Source organism: Camelus dromedarius, chromosome 2, assembly GCF_036321535.1.
Source record: "Camelus dromedarius isolate mCamDro1 chromosome 2, mCamDro1.pat, whole genome shotgun sequence".
NCBI classification, from domain to species: Eukaryota; Metazoa; Chordata; class Mammalia; order Artiodactyla; family Camelidae; genus Camelus; species Camelus dromedarius.
In genome coordinates this window covers 17084935-17097309 of record NC_087437.1, presented here as the reverse complement: position 1 = coordinate 17097309, position 12375 = coordinate 17084935, and the positions used below count along the sequence as shown (strand labels likewise).

Below are 12375 nucleotides of genomic sequence, written 5' to 3'. Positions count from 1 at the left end.
TCCTTTTTGGGTAACATGTTTTTTGATAGCTTCTTGAGAAGAAGAATATTGGGGAAGTATGTATGTGATACTTTATTTGCCTGAAGAATATACTGTGTCCTTATGTTTAATTGTCTGACCCAATATAGAATTTATTGTTGAAAATTTTCTTCAGAATTTTTTCTCTAGCTTCCAGTGTTGCTGTTGAGAAGTCCAGTGCTGTTTCAGACTTCTGATTCTGACCCGGTTCTTGTCTTTGGAAGCTTTTAGACTGTTCTCCTTGTTCCTGATGTTCTGAAATATCATGGTGATATACCCTGATGTGTGTATATAATTTTTCATTCATTTTGCTGGGCACTCTTTATTGAATACTTATTGCTTGGATGTTAATCTCATGAATCAATTCTGAGTTTCTTGTTATTTCTCTTCTAGTTTCCATTTCTTAGTTCACTTTTTTTCTTTTTGGTTCACTTTTCTTATATTTCCTCAAATTTATTGAACTTATTTTTCATTAATTTAAATATTCTATGAGTTCTTTAGCACTCTCCTAGTCTTTTTCTTTTTTTAACATTGTCTCATGCATGTAACATTTTCTCTTATCTCTTTGACAATGTTAATTATGACTCTGAAGGTTTTTCCTGCTCCCTTCTCTGATGCCTTTTCTGATTCTCTGCTTTTATTGGTATCTTTCATGTTGGAAACTTGCCTTAAATACCTGTTCGTTGGCTCTCTAGTCATTGCTGAGAATGAGACACTAAGAAGCTGATTGCCGGAGAGGGTCTGGGGTGTGTGTGTGTGTGTGTGTGTGTGTATGTATATGTATGTGTTGTGTTTGCTAGAGGGGGGGCAGTAGCTCTGGCTTCTTTGGTGAGCATCACTGCAGGATAGTCTTGTGTTCAGTTAGTGTTTTCATTGCAGACTCTAAATTATTGGTATTAATAATTATTTTCCCAGGGAAAGTTCAGCTTCTTTGCCGAAGGATCTTTCAGTCTCCTTGAGTCTGGTTGCTGTCTGCCATTTGGGAGTTATACAGGGTGAAGGAGCATCCAGGGCACTCTGTAGTTAACATATATCCCTCCTCTATGTCTGATGAGTCCAAATCACTGGTTTATTTTCTTTAGGGAATAAACTTTCTGGACTTCCAAGATGAATGTCTAGTGGAGGGATTGCTTGTCTAGGTTGGAGTGGAGATTTGGGGATTTAATTACTTATTATATAAACTTTGAAATAATATTCCTATTTTCAGACCTTATTTCACTCCATCTCTCTGTGGAACCTAGTACTTCTCCAAGTCCTGAATGCTTCTGGGTTCTGCAGAGCAAAATAGTTTTGGTTTTTGTTCTTCTTAAGATACAGTTGTCAAGCTTTGTTGACCATTTGGTTTGATTTCCATGCTTTTCCACCTGCTTTGTATATGCATATATTAAAATACTGTGGCTTGGGGTTGTAAGTATGTTTCTGGATTTATTGAAGATGAACATTTTTTTCTTGTTATTTTGGTTGAGTTTTTAAGAGACTAAGAGATTGGTTAAGTCTTTATTATTTGGAAAGTAGAAGTTTGTTAAAAGCCTTTTTGTTTGTTTTTTTAAAATAAGTTTTTTTAAAACTAAGTAAGAAGTATAACCATATCTCTTAAAATTTTAATCTTGTCCCATTATCAAACATATTTCTAGGGTGTACAGTAATAATTTTCAGAAGTATAACAGGTATCACTAAATATAAATGCAGTTTTTTAATTTTCATTTTTATGTTTAGGAACACACAAAAGCAAATTGTTGGATAGTGTTTAAAGGGTTGTTGTCCATAATCTTAATTTCAACCATCCCATTTGCCAATAATCTCTTTTGTTTTAGTATTTGCTTTATATGTTCCCAGCTCCAGTATTGTTTTTATTATGTTGAGACTTTGAATTCTTTGATACTATATTTTTAGTGTTCTTCACACCCTTCATGTCTTCAGTTCCTCCACTTTCCTAGCTTAGATTCTATCATCCAAATTTAGTATAATCATGTCCTTCTCATGAAGGACCCTCAGCATCCTTGCCTCTCTCTCCCTCCATCTTACCCCTAGGATAACCCCATATTACCACCTGCTCCACACCTACACTAGAGCAGCTAAAAGTGGTTATAGAAAAACACATAATTATGATGACAGGGCTTTTTACATTTTTCTCTTGACTGGACCTTTAGTGCTGCCTAGGAATCCTATTACAATATTCTACACAATGGATATTCCCACTTGCTCTTCAGATTATTTCATACTTTCTTCTCAAACGTTTATTATCTCCTATCCTCTCTTCTTCACACGTAGCTGATTATCTTGCTAACTTAATAGAGACAAAAGAGAATCCTTCAAGGATTAAAGCTACTTATCTGGGTGCAGCTGTACATATATACTCTGCTTTTTCTCTTATGACAGTACTGTCTGTCTAAAGTTAGTCCTTGCCCTTATGCAGTGGATCCAGTCCCTGTTTACCACCTCAAGAACCTTGCTTTTCAGGTTGTTTTTCCTCTCTCTCCTGCTTCAGTTCCTCTACCTACTTCATTAGATAATTCTTGTCATTATATTAATATGCTATAACAGCTCTTACCTTTTAGAAACACTCTGTATGGGCTCTTCAGAAACAGAACCATTGAGAGATATACTTAATTACTTGCTTACTTTCTTATTTACATTCATGTACACGTAAATAATAAATATAAATATATATATATATATATTTGGGGAGAGGAAGATTTATTTGACTGGATCACACGATTTGGGAGCTGGCAAATTTAAAATTCTATCTCTGCCAGTTACAGGCTGTGTAATTGTCAAGTCTGTTAGCCAACCTGTGCCTCCATTTTCTCTTAAGTGAAAAAGAAATAATAGTACTTACTTGATAGAATTGTGAGATATGAATGAGTAAGTGTGTGTAAAGAGCTTGGAAGAGTGGCACATAGTAATAAATCATTCATTCCTTCTTTTTTGCATAAATGGTAGCATAATATACAAACTGAGAGGCATCTTGCTTGCTTTTTTTCCCCATCAACAAATATATTGGAGGACTTTTCAGCATATGAATCGTGCCTCATTTTTTTCTAGTGGCTGAATAGTTGCCCATTGGATTGATGTGCCATCCAGCTTAATGACTCTAAAAACCATTATTTTAGATGATGGTATATATCTGTTAGCTGTCTCTACTTGGGTACCTAATAAGCACAAGGCTTTCTAATTACTGTTGCCTTTTCTATTTCTCTTATTTCCTATATTGTCATACTCTTTTAGCTCTCCCTTCAAAATATACTTCACAACTGACTTTCTATATGTTGCTACTACTTTAATTCAAGCTAGCACTGCTTTACTAAGTTGCTCAGGGCCAAAAACTTGAGAATCATCATTCTTAGTGTCATTTTATTGTTAGATTCAACAGACATAAGATTATTTTGTCACATTGTTATATAAACTTCTAAAAAGTTACTTTCAAATTGTTGCTTTTAATGCACTGATAACAATCTATTTGTGGTCAGTACATATTTGCAGAACATATTCTTAGTAGCACAGCACTAGAACAAGTTTGGCATTCTGTAGTCAACAGTTAAAATTTGGAGGCTAAATGAAGTATTATTCTCTTTGGTAGACAAGGATTAGTCACTTCAAAGTGCACATCATAGAATCCAGGCTGAATTCCTGTAAATTATTAATTTATAAAATTCTATTAGTAATACCAGTAAAATTTAATTAATGCTGACTCTAGTCAAGAATGAGTCTTTTTTCAGTGGACTCATTAGTCCCCATCACAATTTACAAATTGTGTCTATCTCATTAAGTTAGAAGTCTCTCTTTCAATAGTTGTTTATTTGGTTATATGTTAGTATGTAAAGTGAAAATATCAGTGAAGTTTAAGTCGTACAGATTCATAAACATCTCAGTAAATACTGCTATATCATATCTTAATACTTTTCTGAAAGTGTATTGATCATTTTGCATTTTTTTGTTTTAGTACGTTGATACATTTTGTTGTTTGTATATACCTATAATAGGAGGAGGGTCATTACATAATGACAGTTGGAGTTTGGAGTCTGGGTTTACAAGTGGATACTTAGCTGAAAACAAAAACCACTAAGTTCAAGAAAATTTATATCTCAGCTTCAACTGGTGAATTCCAGCTAGGGATGGTGTTAATTTTAATGCTTGCCAACTCCTTGATCATCAAGTCATTTTGTTTTAGAGATAGAGAAGTGTAAATTGAATTAAGCTCCATTTGGGTATGACTTTGTATGCTTAGGACAATCTCTTTTAAACTGTTTATCCCTGACTTGGGCAATTTGAATGCCCCAGAGCCCTCCTGTCTTTTAGCTATTCTCCTTTTAAAAGTGCTTTTAACCTTCATATTCTACTGACAACATATAAAATAAAGTCAGGTCACTAGCCTGTATTTTGAAACATAAGATTTCTCAATTTGTTATATTTAGACACTGTGTCTCAGGAAAAGGGAAACATTTTCATTAAAAACATTTCTAACTGGTCACTAACTTAAATACATTTTATTGTTACAATTTTTGTCATGTATTTTGTTTTGAGGGCAGTAGCAGTCATTATTAACATGGATTTAACCAAAATGTAGACAGAGTTTCAGAATAATAAATTGTGTGTATAGATAGAGATACAGCATTTAGTATATATGTTGATGTATGTAATTAAAGGGAAATAGAGAAGTTTTAAAAGAAATGGGTGCCCATATTTAGTTACGGATGTATTTGCAAATGTTTGGATCAGTTCTTCTAAAACACTCATCAGTTCATTTTTTATAAATGAACAATTTTTCTTTGCAGATAAATAAGGGGGGGAGATTATTTTACCAATACAAACTCTTACTTCTTTACCAGAATTCCCTACACTCTCAACCATCTCAGTGAAGAAAGTAAATATGAATAGACAGAAGTTCAAGGTTTATGTCATACTTGCTCCTCAGAGGACTTGAAACAAAAATTTGAAAGTAATAAGATTTAAAAATACAGGTAAACATTTAAAAGTAAATTAACAGCATTACTGGGGAGAATAGGTCAATCTGAAGTTCATGGAATACATTTTTAATGAATTTAACGAGTTAGTTAGGTTTAGTTTGTTTTTCAGGAATCTGAGGTCATACCTAATTCACTGTGGTAAGGAACACAGGGAAAGGACCATCTTTGAGAGTAACAGTCATGAATTGATTGTAAACAGCTAAGACATCTTTGACACATCTAGGTAAAGGTACAATTGTATATACAGAACTGATGGCCAGAAGAGAGGTCTAAAAGGTTTGATTAGTATGCCCTTACTAAGGTTTGTGTGTTTGAGGGTGAGGGAAAGGGGTTGTTGAAGGTACTACTTAAATCCTTCATGCTGATAAGTAGGATGAGATTGTAAGTGGGAGTGTTAATGAGCCTAGCTTATAAGAACACTGAGGCAGGGAAAATTATGTCACAGACAAAAATGATGAGTATATTTCTCTAAAATAATTTTCTTTTCATTTAAATTAAGCCTGCATTGTAAAACACAGAAATTGACTAATTTCCTTCCTTCATCTGTTTCTGTTAGAAATTTGTAATCTTACGGATGAAGGTCTGATTTGTAGTTGAATACTGTACTCTTCCTTTATTTCACAGCCATGAAGCTCATGACTGCCCTGGTGAATGTTGCCTTAAACCTCAGTATTCATCAGGATAATACACAGAGACAATATGAAGCTGAGAGAAATAAAATGATTGGGAAGAGAGCCAATGAAAGGTTAGAGTTACTACTTCAAAAACGCAAAGAGGTAAGTTTAATGGTAATTGAGATTTTTATGTTCTATAAATGTGTAGTAAATAAATCATATTTTTTATTCTCTGTGAAAATATTTGTGTGTATTATTCAAAGTTGTTTTTTAAAGTCATATTATTTTATCTCAAAGTTTTTAAATGAAACCCCAGTTTGATTCCAGCTAGTGATTATCTGCTGTCTGATGGCAGAAGAGAATCACAGAACAGCTCTCCTTTTGAAAGAAGGTAGTCTGGGAGTTAGATAACTCAGAAAGATTATTATATTAGGCTTTGGTCTCAGAAGCACAATAAATACTAGCATCAGAACTAGGGGCCTTCAAAGCTATATTTCCAGGAGAAAGCCAAAGGCTACGTGTTAGTAGATGTATGAGACATTTCCTGTGAATAAGATTGATCCCATTTTTACAGTGGAATGTTCAAAGTGATTTTTAACCTGGATTTTTAGTAGGTAGCATTTTTATTCATCCAAATGGAAATAAAATTTCAGGTCTACAATATTAGTCTGTATTTTAGCTTGGGAATAGAATAATGTCTCATTACTATAAATGTATTGCTGTCAACAAATAATGGGTTAGAACAGGCAATAAGAAGCAGCAAGCTTATGATTAAATCATTGCCTTACTATATTGCAAGTGCTAGGGCTGCTACAGCAAATACCACAAACTGATTTTGTTTAGAACAGAAATTTATTGTCTCCAATTCTGTAGGCTAGAAGTGGAAGATAACTCTAATCTTCACATGGCCTTCTCAGCTGTGTGTGTGTGTCTCTAAATTTCTCATTTTAAAGACATCAGTCATATGAGACTTGAGGCCCATCCTACTCCACTATGACCAAATCTTAACTAATTACATCTGCCACAATCCTATTTCCTAATAAGTCTTCTGATTATGGGAGGTTCAGACTTCAACATATGAATTTTAGAGGAACACAGTTCAATACATAACACATTCCATACTAGAAATAATTGTAAGTTTTGGAACTGTGCTTTAGTAAGTACTGCTAACCAAACTGGACACCTCTTATAACTTATTTAATTTTTTATATTACAGCAAAAGTATTTTTTAAAACTTATATTAAGTTGTAATAATTTGAATGACTTGCTGTAAAAGTATTTCTAAATTTATTTCAGTAAAACCTGAAACAAAGCATACAGCAAAGGAGGAAGTCTGAAGGAATTTTATGTTCACCTTTGTGTATGCAGTAAAAGCAAATATTTCACTGATTATTGTTACAGAACAAGTTATAACTTATAATAAGTGTCACCTAGAATGTAATTTTTTATCACTGCTTTGGTTCCTTTTGAGTAATGAGTAAACTTAAACTTTAACCCGATCAGTAGTATTGCCTGAAATTTGTATCTTTGCTATAGGATTTTATTTTGTTGCTGCATTTTACCACTAATGGCTAGGATCTTTGCTGTCTTCTACTATACCTCCTATACTGAGAATTGGCCTGCAGTCAATTATGGACTAATCAGATGCAGAGTAATATTTGGATGCTTTAGGTGGAATGGGGAATTTTGCAGTGGCAAATACGACAATCAAGGATGATTTGTTACCCCCCAAAAAAGGCAGAGCCAATCAGGGGACCTGGTTTGGTCAGGATAAGCATAGAAATTGAGGCCCATTCCCAAAACAGATGATATTTTGTGATAGGAATCTGGTCGCACTTTGCCACACCACTCCTTTTTATTCATTATGTAATATGTGTTGAGGGAGACAGAAAGAGGTTCTAAGCCCATGTAGTAAAACTATAGCAATAATGCAAGAATACTGGTCGTTTCCGATGTATGTTGCACAATACATGAGGAAAAGGATTGATAATTACCCAGAATGAAAATAATCAGGAATAAAAACAATTGGAACTGTTTATTCCAAATTAAAAAAAATCAATATTTCCATTTATTTATTTATTTACTTGTTTATTTTTTCATTTCAGCTACAAGAAAATCAGGATGAAATCGAAAATATGATGAACTCTATTTTTAAGGGTATATTTGTTCATAGATACCGGTAAGAATAGATATTACTTCTTCCTCAGATAGAAATTAAATCGTTGGGTCCTAGTTTTTCCTTATAGGGGTATTTTAAAGTACAAATTAAATTTCCTTAGTAGATATAAGGCTGTTAAGTTTTTCTTACAAGAAAATGTTACATTCATCTATGTTGAATTATTTTCAACAAATAGCATAAAGTTGTTCATAATATTGATGGTTTCTTCTTTATCAGTGTGTCTATAACTAATCAATTGTATTTTTTTCCTTTAAAAATGAGATTTTGGTTCATTGAACTTCTCTTGTTTTTTCTGTTTTCACTTGATTATTGCTGTTTTCCTTACTATTTTCTTTCTTATGTTTGCTTTGGGTTTCCTTTCCCTGCCCTTTAGTTTCTCAAGGTGGAAACTGGGATCATTAAGAGGCCTTACTTTTTTTCCTGCTACATAGTCTTACTCCTGTAAATTTATTTCTTAGCACTGTTATAACTATATCCCTTAAATTTGGATATGTTGTGTTTCCATTTTCATTTAGTTCAAAATACATTCTAATTTCCCTTTTGGCTTGTTTCTTTCGCCCATAGATTATTTATAAAAGTGTGATATTTATTTGCAAATATCTCAAAAGCTTCTATTATTGATTTCTAACTCAGTTTCATTGTAGTCAGTGGACATACTTTGAATGATCTGAATGCTTTTAAATTTATTGAGATTTGTTTTATGGCCCACACTATGTTCTATCTTAATAAATGTTCTGTTTTCTCAGGAAGAGAGTATGTGTTGTGCTATTGTTTTTATATCTTTAGGTCAAATTTGATTGTTGGTTGTTTTAGTCTTTTTTACCTTTACCGATTTTCTGTCTGTTTATGCTAACAATTATTGAGAGGGATTTTGTAGGAGCCCTTTTTGTATTCTTGATACAAGTGCATTATCAGATAAATTATTTGAGTATTTTTCCCAGCCTGTGGCTTTCTTTTCATTTCCTTATTGATACCTTTTGAAGAGGTAAAATTTTCAATTTGAATGAAGTAATTTATCAATTTTTCTTCGATAGTCATGCTTTTGATGTTCTGTCTGTGAACAATTTGCCTAATCCAAAGTTTTCTTCTTTGCTTTATTCTAGAAGTTTAATCATTTAATTTTTTAAGTTAAGGTGCATGAGCCATTTTTAAGTTAATTTTTGTGTAGGTGCACTATAAGGATGTGAGGCCACCTTTGAATATAGATGTTCATTTGTCCAATCACTGTTGGTGAAAGACTGTCCTTCTCCAACTGAATTGCTATAGTGTTTTTCTTGGAAATCAAATGACCATGAATGCAAAGTTTTATTTCTGGATTTTCTGATCTGTCCTTAACCCATACCACCTGTATTGATTACAGTATCTTTAGAGTGGTTTTTTTTAAGCTTTATGAAGATATAATTGACATATAACATATGTAAGTTTAAGGGGTACAACAGAATCATTTGAAACACATGTATATTGTGAAATGATTACCACGATAAGGTTAGTTAAATACCTCCATCACCTTATGTAATTACCTATTTTGTTTGTAGTGGTGGTAACACTTAAGATTTACTCTCTTAGCAGCTTTCAACTATGTAATACAGTATCGTTATAGTCATCATGCTGTATATTAGGTCCCCAGAACCTATTCATCTTAAAAGTAGAAGTTTGTGTTCTTTGACCACATCTTCCCTTTTCCCCTACCCACCTCATCTGGCAACCACCATTCTCTATTTCTATGAGTTTGGCTTTTTTAGAGTCTGCGTGTAAGGGAGAACATAGAGCATTTGTCTTTTAGAGTAAGCTTTTAAAAGTAGTTAGCATTATGCCCCTTTACTTTGTTCTTTTTCAAAATTGTTGTGACTATTATAGATCCTTTGCATTTTGATATGAATTTTAGAATCAGCTTGTCAACTTTCATACAAAAGCTTGCTGGAATTTTGATGGAGAATATAATTAATCTGTACACCAATTTGGAGAGAATTGCCTTAATAATATTAAATCTTCCATTCTATGATTACAGGTTATATCTCCATTTATTTAGATGTTCTTTAACTTCTCTTAGCACTTTTTATGGTTTTCAGTGTACATCTTACACTACTTTTGTTAAATTCATTTCTAAGTGTTTTCATTTTTTATGCCATTATAAATGGAATTGTTTTCTCAATTTTTGTTCTAGACTTTTCCTTATTAAGAAATAAAAATACATGTTTTATTATCCCTGCAAAATTACAAAATACTTTCATTAGTTCTGTAGTTTTGGAGTTTTATTTTGTTGTTGTAGATTCTTTAGGATTTCCTACATATAGGATCATGACATCTATGAATAAAGACAGTTTTAATTCTTACTTTTTTTTTCTTAATGGCCTTATTGTGCTGGCTAGTCTCCAGTACAATATTGAATAAAAGTGATGAGAGAGGACAGCTTTGCTTTTGTTGCCTGATCATAATGAGAAAATAATCAGTCTTTAAAATTAAGTATAATGTCATTAGCTTTAAGTTTTATGTTGGTACCCTTTAGTAGGATGAGGATATTCTCTTCTAACCTAGTTTTGTTAGGTGTTTTTTTATTGTGATTGATTGTTTGACTTTTTTTTTTTTTGTATCAGTTGTGATAAAAAAAATACAGCCTTTGTTCTTTATTAATATAGTGTATTATAGTCATTGATTTTCAGGTATCACACCTTGCATTCTGGGGAAAATTTCACATGGTCATGATATATACTGCTTTTTAGATGCTACTAAATTCAGTTTGCTAAATATTTTGTTAAGGATTTTTGTATCTACTTTCATTAGGAGTATTAATATGGGTAGTAGCCTTGTAGAATTAGGAAATGTTTCCTCCTGCTTATTTTTTGAAAGAGTTTATGGAAAATTGGTATTATATTTTCTTGATTAATTTGATAGAATTCACCAGGGAAGCCCTTTAAGCCTCAGTTTTTCTTTGTGTGAAGATTTTCATTTACTAATTAAATTTCTTATTATAGATCTGTTACAACATTCTATTCTTTGTTGATTCATTGTGGTAATTTATGTCTTTCAGACATGTTTATTACATGTATATTGCAAATTTGATTGCATAACATTGTTCATGATATTTCCTTATAATCTTTTTTATTTCTGTAGGATTGGCAGTGATGTCTCCTTACACATTCTTGATTTTGTAATTTGTGTCTTCTCTTTTCTATCTTGGTCAGCCTAGCTAGAAGTTTATCAGGTATATTGATCTTTTCAAAGAATGAACTTTTGATTTCATTGACTTTATTTATGTATTTTTAAATTTCATTGATTTTTGCTTTAACCTTAATACTTCCTTACATTTGATTGTTTTAGTTTTAATTTACTTATCTTTTTCTAGTTTCTTACATTGGAAATTCAGATTGTTGATTTGTATATCCTCCTTCCTTTCTTATCTGGCATTTTAAACTGTAAATTTTCCTCAAAGTACTGCTTTACACCATGTTTTGATACGTTGTATTTTAAATTTTACTCAGAACAAAGTATTTCCTTACTTGTGATTTCTTCTTTGACTCATGGGTTATTAAGTTTTTTTTGTTTAATTCCCAAATATTTGGAGTTTTCTAAATTAATTTCTGTTCCTAATTTCTAATTTAAGTCCACTGTGGTTAGTAAACATACTTTCTGTTATTTGAATCATTTATACTAAATAGGCCTTGTTTTTTCCTTAACCAATTTGGCTATTGAAAAAAAAATCCATATGCATATAAAGAGAATATATTCTGCTATTTTGTTACATTTTCCTCTTGTGTTGATCTTTTTGTCATTATGAAATGCCCTTTTCTTGTGTGATTTTTTTTTTTCTTAAAGACTTCTTTGCCTGATAATAATATACCTCTAGCTTTTTTATGGTTACTTTTTGTGTGATAGATTTTTTTTATCATCCTTTCACTTTCAGTCTATTTGTGTCTTTGAATATAAACTACGTCTCTTATTGGCAGACTAGAGTTGGATCTTACATGTTTTTATCTAGTTGAACAGTCTGTTATTTTCTTTATGGTTACTCTAGGGATTACAATATGAAGCATAAGTTATCACAAACTGCATCATATTAGCATGACTAATTCACTAATATCTTTGCTCCAGTATAGCTCTGTTTTCTTGTTCTTCCTTTGTACTATTATTGTTATGTATCTTTTATCTGTATTTGTTATTAACCATTATCAGTATATACAATCTTAGCGATTTTTAGTGAAATTAAGACAATAAAAAAAATTCATGCTATCTTCTGTGTACCCTATCGTTAACATTTCCAGCATTCTTAATTTTTTTCTATGAATTAGAGTTATTGTATAGAGTTACTTCCTTTCAGATTGAAGTATTTCTTTACTGCTTCTTATAAGGCAAGTTTGCTAGCAGTTTTTGTTTATCTGGAAATGTCATTATTTCTTAAAAGTTAGTTTTGCTGGTTATAGAATTCTTGGTCAACAGTTTTATTTTTCCTTGCAGCACTTTCAATGCCATTTTACCACCTACTGGACTTCATTGTTTCTGAATGAAAAATCAGTTGTCAGTCCTGCTGTTCCCCTGTATATTATGAGTCACTTTTTTTTTCTTTCTTTGTCTTTTTTTTTTTTTTGAGTGAAAATAGATT

The 12375-nt window shown here is 32.0% G+C and overlaps 1 protein-coding gene across 1 annotated transcript in view; it reads left to right on the top strand.

Moving 5' to 3' along the window:
- STAG1 (STAG1 cohesin complex component) overlaps positions 1–12375 on the top strand; it is a 326413-nt gene that overhangs the window by 203780 nt on the left and 110258 nt on the right. Inside the window, exons 8-9 of the mRNA XM_031440349.2 lie at positions 5610–5761; positions 7705–7778. Coding sequence (XP_031296209.2) covers positions 5610–5761; positions 7705–7778 — 226 coding nt within the window. The remainder of the gene's footprint in view (positions 1–5609; positions 5762–7704; positions 7779–12375) is intronic.